At 42.6% G+C, this 8,691-nt stretch overlaps 1 protein-coding gene across 1 annotated transcript; it reads left to right on the plus strand.

Moving 5' to 3' along the window:
- The first annotated feature begins 1,480 nt into the window (after positions 1-1,480).
- Positions 1,481-5,576, plus strand: LOC102820684 (melanoma-associated antigen B16-like). The gene is made up of 2 exons (XM_006870154.1): positions 1,481-1,652; positions 4,519-5,576. Exons 1-2 carry the CDS (start codon positions 1,481-1,483, stop codon positions 5,574-5,576), a joined length of 1,230 nt encoding a protein of 409 aa, XP_006870216.1.
- The last annotated feature ends 3,115 nt before the right edge of the window (positions 5,577-8,691 follow it).

Genomic DNA, 8,691 nt, shown 5'->3' on the forward strand with positions numbered 1-8,691 from the left:
ACAGTGAGAATTGGAATTAACAGATAACTGAATAAGATACTTTTCTTTCAATACACTGCCAAGTCCAAGATCCTACATATTATTTAAAAGGCTCATGAAAGTTGCAAGGTTGATATTTTTCATAAGAAGCCACAATTTCTTCTCCTTCTCTCCAGTTCATATTTCATTTTTTTATCTTCAATTTTATTGATACCATAATAATCCATGCTGCTGACTTTTAAAGGAGTAGATTATCTTAGTCCCTATTGTCAGACTCTACTTTTAGGTTCTCTTGAAATTTTTCATAATAATAATTTAAGCATTAGTTATTTAATTTTTGTGTACAGTACAAGGAATTTATTTTTTGTGTTGATGGTTTGCAAGGTTGATGGTTCAAACCCACTAGCTGCTCATCAGAAACCCAATACAGTGTCTCTAGAAGTTAGAACCGCCTGGAATTTATTTTTGTGTACAGTGCAAGGTTGATGGCTCAAACCCACTAGCTGTTCATCAGAAACCCAATACAGTGTCTCTAGAAGTTAGAACCAACTTGAAAGCACTTAATAACAACAAAAACAGTGTGAGAGAGAGGTTTCCAGCTGTGTTTGTTTCCCATATAAATATTCCATTCAAGCACTCTAATTTAGTGGGACAACTTTCCATTTCCCATTCAGTGGTACCTTTTCCAAATATTAAGGACTCTGTTTATTTCTGGACTATCTATAGTTTCACTGGTCTTTCAAACCCTTAACTTACACCACAGAATTTAATTAATAAAATTTTGTGTTATTAATAGTGGTTCAAACCCACCAGCTGCTCCTGGGAAATCCTATACTTATAGGGTAGCTAAGAGTCTGAATCGACTCCATGGTACATAACAACAACATATGATCTAATAAGTACTTTCATCTTTTTTCTTGAGAGTGTCTTAACTGTATGCCTCTTGCATTTCCATTTAAGTTTTAAGAACCAGTTTTTCTAATTTTACATACACTTAATGTATACACATAGTCACAGAAGTCTACTGGGTTTTAAACTAGAAGTACCGTAACTCTGAAGACCAAATTTGCAGAGAAGTAACTAATGTAAAACATTGAATCTATTTATAGTCTTTTATGATTTATCTAAAAATTGTACTTTTATCATTTTTTCATAGATTTCTTACAATATGGGGTTAGATTATTCTGCAGTGTTTGAAATATTGTATGGCAGTTTGCAAGATACAGTTTGCTTAATTGTCATGTTTGTTGCTGACAAAAACAAAGCACACTTTTAAACATTTATCTTATGCCCAACGCACTTTTGAGCAAAAAGGTTTGTTGATCCCAGTTTTCCTCACGTCCTGTCTAATCATGTGTTAACTGTGGAAACTTTGTTTCTAGTTTTCTTATCTTTGATGCTTTAATTTCTTCTGCTTTCTATGACTACAATAACTGTTCTTAAACTACAAAGTTAAAATGTAAAGATTGCTAGGCGTTTGCTTTTCGTTCCCAAGTTAAAAATGGAGGATGCCCGCCCCTGCCAACAGCCCTGGAAAACCCCAGAGGTCTTTGCGTGGGAGGACCGAAGGCATTTCCCCCGACTTCCGCTGGAGAAGTCTTTGACATACGAACCGTTGGCAACGCGTTTGGTCCACAGAAAGTCCTTCTTACCAGATACTGGCGGGTCTCACGGTAAGTCATAGAGTGGGGGCTGAGGGAACAACCCACTGCAGAACAGAGGGAGGAACCCCCAGTTAAAATCCCTGCCCCACGGTGCTGTTGCTCTGGAAACTGTTGTAGTCAGGAGTTGGGCCTAGTGGCTTCAGAAGCAAGGGCCTTGGACGGAGGCTACGGAGCTCAGTAAATAACGAGGGCGTCTTTTGAGGCCCTGCTGCTAAGTACAGACTTGGGAAGGAATCTGAGGGCGCCGCCTACCCCCGGGCAGCGCAGGTCTGCGGTTACTCAGCCCAGAGGCCGCCTGGCAGAACCGCTTCTCCGGATTTCCACCTTGACAGACCTTGGCCTTCAGGGTACAGAAGGGGGCGGGGAAGCCCAGGGGGGACCTCAGAGTGAGGATTGAGGAGGTGGTCTCTGCTGGGCGTTGGGACGACGCCGAGTGGGGTTAACGAGTCCAGCAGCCCCAGAAACGACTAAGAGCCACAAATTCCTGTGGTGCTTCCGTTTTCGACCCTACTAGGAGCTCTGGTAGCGCAGTGGTTACAAATCAGGCTGCGAACCGCAAGGTCAGCAGTTCGAAACTACCAGTTGCTCCGCGGGAGAAAGAGGAGGCTTTCTGCTCCCATTAAGATTTACAGCCTCGTAAACCCTGTACAGGGTCGCTATGGGTTGGAACCGACTCGACGGCACTTAACAACAACAGGCTCTGCCCAAGGAGCTCTGGTAGCATTAGTCGTTACGAATTGGTCTGCGGACTAGAAGGTCAGCAGTTCGAAACTACCAGCTGCTCCGCAGGTGAAAGAGGAGGCGTTCTGCTCCCGTAAAGATTTCCAGCCTCGGAGACCCTGTACAGGGTCACTATGGGTCAGTTCCGACTCCACGGCACACAGCCAGCCAGGCTCTGCCCAGTGGAGTCGTTTCTGAGAAAGGTGATAGCTCAGGTTTGAGGAGATTCCTGCCAGGCCACCAGAATGGGGAGCCCAATAAGGCTCCAGATTGAGGTCTGCAAGGACCACCGACCCTAAGATAGTGGAGCTCACGAAGAGCCTGGCTCTTCCCGGTGATTAGCTCTGCGATTCTGTAAAATAGGATTTTAAACTGAGATGACGTCTTCTTGCGGTCTTAGGGAAGTGAAGGCTTTTCTCTGAGTAAGTGGCACCAGGTAGTAGAAGGATGACTACAAACCACATCTTGGGGGCTGGTGAGAACAGTGCGTTAATTCTGAGGGGTCACCCATCCAAAATCACTGGGAGCCCAACACTCTGGAGTAGAAGAATAGATGCCCCTTCCCTTCTTCTCTGTCCTTAGAGTCGATTGAGACTTTTATTGTGAGTGTGCACCATCAGGACAGCAGAGGGAGGAGTCCCAAGTCAAGACCCTGAGTTAGGACTGTGGGGCTAACCATAGTGGAACCGTGGAAGTCACTGTTCTACTCTCCTCTCAAAACGTTTTCTTGACAGTTTCAGGTTGATGAAGACTTTGGTGTGAGTAGGCAACGTCAAGTCAGAAGTCATCCCAGTTTGTGCCAATAGTCAAGGTAAGTAATTTAGCATTAAGAATGAGGGGATTGTGCCTCCAGACAATTATAGTCTCATGGGCCAGTTGGACCCCAAGGAGATGTTGAGCAGGGGGGGGGGGAGCAGATGACATGCCCCTCACTATTCCACCATAATTACAGTTAGTGAGTGGAGGCTTTATAATGAGTGGGTAATCTCATTGTGAGTGGAGAGCATGGTGGCGCTGTAGGATAAGCACTAGAGTGCTAATCACAAGGCTGGTCGTTTGAACCTACCAGCCACTCTGCAGGAGAAAAATGAGGCTTTCTGCTCACATGAAGATTTACTTCCTCAGAAACCCTGTACAGGGTCACTATAAGTCAGAACAGACTTTATGGCACTTAACAGCAACTTCAAGTCAGGAGAAGTTATTAGGAACTGCCAGTTGTTGTTGTTAAGTGATGTTGAGTCGGTTCAGATTCATAGCAACCCTGTATAGGGTTTCAGAGGAGCAGCTGGTGGGCTTGAACCACCGACACTGCAGTTAGCAATCCAGTGCTTATCCTACAGTGCCACACCAGGACTCCAGAACAGCCAGTAGTAAAGGAAATACAGAGTTGGTACCTTGCGACTCAACACAGAATGGGCCACATAGAGTTGTTGTTGTTGTTATGTGCCGTGGAGTCGGTTCGGACTCATAGCAACCCTGTACAGGGTTTCCGAGGATGTAAATCTTTACGGGAGCAGAAAGCCTCACCTTTCTCCTGCGGAACAGCTGGTAGTTTCAAACTGATGACCCTGAGGTTAGCAGCCTGATTTGTAATCACTAAGCTACCAGAGCTCCTTTAGAGCCCTGCTTTTGCCATCATTCCAACATGTCCTGGGTAGACTTATCAGACTGGTGTAACTTGTCACTTCCAAAGCATGTGTCTGAGGGAAGTAATGACCTTGGTTTGAGGACATAAGCCTCAGGCTAACAGAGGGTAGACTCCCATCCTCTGCAGGAGTCCAGGTGAGGATCTTGAGTGAGGACTGATAGGGCCACCTACTTCAAAATAGAAGGGATATGACATTAGAACCCCAACCTTGCTCTCATCCCTGAAAGGGGGAGGCCAGGGGAAGGCCAGAAATAGTGTCCTCTGTATTCTGCCTTAGGAGTATGTGGGAGATGGTGACCTTAGTCTGGGGATGTGGATCACATCAGTTTAAAGTGGAGTCTCAGGCCCTGCTGAGCAACAAGATAGACACTGAATGGTTAAGAGGCCTCCAACTCCAGAACAGTGATGACATCAAGAGTTCTGCCCTGCTCCTGCACAGCAATTGGCAGGGCTGTCTGGCTAGGAGTTTAAAACTAAGTTGGTCCACATCTTCCCTCTTTCCTTTAGGCTGTGGGCTTGCTTTTCCCTCTCTCCTGACACCACCCATACAAGTCATCATGCCTGCCGAAAAGGAGAGCCCCCGCATTCCTCCTGAAGAAAACCTTCATATCTTCAGTGAGGCTGAGGGTCTGGATGATATGTTCTTTGATGATATTGTGGAGGAGACGTCATCTTCCTCCTCTTATTCTCCAAACCCCATCTATGAAGAGGATGCTCTGAATGAATATGCCTCTTCCCCTACTCTCATGATTACAACAGAGAGATCTGATGAAGACGCCAGCAATCAAGAAGACGAAGATAAGGCAAGCAACTTGCAGTCTCTACCAGGCAGTGACAACTTGCTCAAGAATCCTATAGATGAGAAGGTGGCTATATTGGTGAATTTTCTGCTGCTCAAGTATCAAAAGAAAGAGCCAATCACAAAAGCAGATATGCTGAATGCTGTCATCCAAGAGTACGAAGATTACTTCTCTGAGATACTCCTGAAAACTTGTGAGCGCATGGAGATAGTATTTGGCCTTGATGTGACGGAAGTAGACCCTATCAACAATTGTTATGCTCTCCTGATTAAACTAAACATCACCTATGATGGAATGCTGAGTGAAACCGAAGGCATGCCCAAGACCGGCATTCTGATTCTCCTCTTGGGTGTGATCTTCATGAAAGGCAACCGCGCCACTGAGGAAGAAGTCTGGCAAGTGCTGAATATGATGGGTATCCATGCTGGGCAGAAGCACTTCATTTTTGGGGAACCCAAGAATTTAATCACCAATGAGCTGGTGAAGGAAAAGTATGTGGAGTACCGGCAGCTGCCTGGCAGTGACCCTGCGTGTTATGAATTTGTTTGGGGTCCAAGAGCCAACGCTGAAGTCAGCAAGATGAAGCTCCTAGAATTTCTGTCAAGAGTCCATGGGCGAGACCCACGTTCTCTCCCAGTTCAGTATGATGAGGCTTTGAAAGAAGAAGAAGAAAGAGCCCAAGCCAAAGCTGAGGCCAGCCCTGAGTCTACCAACATGGCTGTGGAGAATTCCAGTGCCACCTCCAGCAGCTGCTCCCACCCATAGTGAGGTCTGAGGCTGGTTCTTCGCTTTGCTTTTGACAACAGGCTTTCTAAGTGTAATGGAGGGTGGGATTGGAATGAATAAAGTGCATATACATAGCATTATTTTCTATTGTGTATTGGTAACTTGGAGATTTCTCTTTTTACAGGATCATTATTCAAATGCTCCTTTTAGTGTAACACTTAAGTAGCTTTAGAATTTAAGTGCATGATTTTGTTCACACATTTATTGCTGTTTAGTATGTTTTGGTTAAGAGCTTTGCTATTTTATAAAGCATTTGGATAGCTAATTTCTCAGAAATGTGAACACCTTATCTTTATAAATGCTCATATAAAGAAATAGAGAAAAAATGTAATCTTTTTTCACTTATTAATATTTTGTTCTGAAAAATTAATAAAGACTCTGTTTAGCTTATTCAAGAATGTAAGACAAATTTTAACTTTAATAAATTAGATCTCTTACTCACTGACTCATTAATTTTCAAAACATTAGATGAGCCCCTTGAAAGGCACCACACCAGTCCTGGGGCTACTAGAATAACCACAACCCAGGATCTGTCCATGTAATACTAGAGTACAGGAACAGCATCATATAAGAGCAATGGAAGGGATTTGTTGTTAAGAGCCATTGAGTCAGTTCCGACTCATAACAACCCTGTATACGGTTTCCAAGGAGCGGCTGGTGAGTTTGAACTGCCAACCTTGTGGTTCAAAACTTGCGGTCCAATGCTTTATCCCACATTACTACTCCAGGACTCAAATGCCAAGTATAATCCAAGAAATAAAGCACAGAAAGAAGTGTGTAGGTGATTAGTGGAGTGGTGAGGAGGAAAGGTTTTAGTCGGGAATATCATATATAAATGCTCTGAGGTAAGGCAGCTTAGAATTTAAGGACATTTCTAGTCCTTCAGTGTTAGTTAATCTCCAGTAAAGCTAGGTGTTGTGGAGTGGTGATCAGGACCAGACTCTCAGATATTGTGTCTCACAGTTGAGAGAAAAAAAGTGTGGAATGAAAAAAGAAAAAAGAAAAAAAAAATCCTATCAGTTACTTTGGTATTCTGACTGAAAGCAGGAATAGATGGTTCCCTGCATGCTTGATTCAGTGAAACTGAACACACTGCACTAACTAGACATTATCTAATGTCATCTTTCTAGACTAGCATACACATCATTTCCTAAAAATTTCTGAGAACTAAGAGCAATGCTCCTTTGAGCTGAGATTCCCAGAACACGTCGTCGTAGTTCTGACTCATTGTGACCCTTTATAGAGTTTCCAAGGAGTAGCTGGAGGTTTGAACCACCAACTGTGTGGTTAGCAGTCTAGTGCTTAACTTCAAGTGCCACACCAATATAACACAGCTGAAACTATTTGGGTGAGGCTGAAAGCCAGACCCCACTACATTCAAGGGGTATTTTGATTAAGTCACCTTTAGTGTAATTTGGTAACATGTAAAGAAAGTTTAAGTGAAGGTGAAATGAATGGAAACACTGGTGACTAGGATAGAAAGGAGGGAAGAAGTCTGTTCTTGACACAAATCCTAGGCCTTTAAGTTGTATGTCGCTGGGGAAGACATCTTTACATGCAAGTTAAAGTATATCCCTTCTGAGGGGAAAATAATTCCTTAGGTTTTACTTCATAAGCAGTATTTTTCATTTTATTTGCTATTCTGTCTCCTAAGGCATGTCATTTTTTCTGCAAGGTCCTTTATTAGAGCAAAACAAAACAAAGCAGAGAAAAGTGGTAGAATTTAGGGAAGACATAATCTCAACAATAACTCCCATTCATTAAAGACCTAAGACCAGCACATACCAGTTTTGTTGTTGTTGTTGCCTTTAACAACACAAATTCTAACACTCCTACTAGAGTGGACTTATCTAACCCACTTCAAAGATGAAGAAACAAGAGATGGGAAATGTGAGTTAACAGGGTAGCGTTTTGTGTTGTTGAGAATATATACAGCAAAATACACGCCAATTCAATAGTTTCTACATGTACAATTCGGTGATACTGATTACAATCTTTGAGTTGTGCAACTAATCTCACCTTTCTTTTCTGAGTTGTTCCTTTCCCAGTAACAAACTCACCATTCACATCTAATTTTTCATGTTGTCAATTTGATTCCATATATTGATCTTAAAAGACCATAATGGCCAAGGCAGACAAATTTTTACTAGTTTAGCTAAACTATTATTTGATTTTAAGAAGATTTCAAAGGGTTATTTTTGGTTTAAGATTTAAAGATTATATCTCAGGGCAGTAGTTGCCGGGAATCATCCAACTTCCGTGGCTCCAGAAGTCTGGAGTCCATGAGAATTTCTGACAGAACAGACACTAGACCCTTGGTCTGAATTTGTCTAGAGCACACTGTTCCACTCCTCCCAGTCCGAAGTCAATCTTCTGTCTCTTAACTTTTTCTTTTAATTTCTCTGCACTGTTTCTCAAGGGATAAAATGGGCACTGAGTCCACAGTACTATGTGCAGGCCTATAAAAAGGTGAAAATGGGACTAGCCATTTGCTACTGAAATATGAACAGAATTATTATTTGCCACTTACAGGTCAGGATATTAGACACCCAGTATGCCACCAGTGTGTTTTCTCTTCCATTCAGCGGCCAAGGTGTTTAGGTGACAGAATCGCCTGATGGAACCAGTCTGAATCCTTGGGTCACCTGATAGCAACTCTTGCATCATATTTTATGTGCACAAAAATAAAATGTTTGTTGTGTTAAAAAAAAATTCTGATTTCAGGTTTTCTGTGTTGCATCAATTAGGAACTACTTTATATGATTAATGTGTAACAACTCTCTCTTGTTGAACCTAATTGACAGCACTTAACAAAACAACTCTCTCTCTGGTTAAGCTTAATACAAGGGGTCTTCAAAAAGTTCATAGAAACATTTCATTATCTTTCAATTTCATTTTTCCATGAATTTTTGAAGACCTCTCATATAAATACCTAGGTCAAAGATGGGGCAATGTTTTATTCTGTTATGTATAAGGTTCCCATGAGTCAGAGCAGGCTCCACAGCAACTAACAACAACAAGCTACTAGTGTATAGTGTTGTTAAGTGCCCTTGAGTTGGGCTGACTCACAGCAACCCTGTATAGGGTTCCCAAG

The sequence above is a fragment of the Chrysochloris asiatica genome, unplaced genomic scaffold (assembly GCF_000296735.1).
Source record: "Chrysochloris asiatica unplaced genomic scaffold, ChrAsi1.0 scaffold00139, whole genome shotgun sequence".
NCBI lineage: Eukaryota > Metazoa > Chordata > Mammalia > Afrosoricida > Chrysochloridae > Chrysochloris > Chrysochloris asiatica.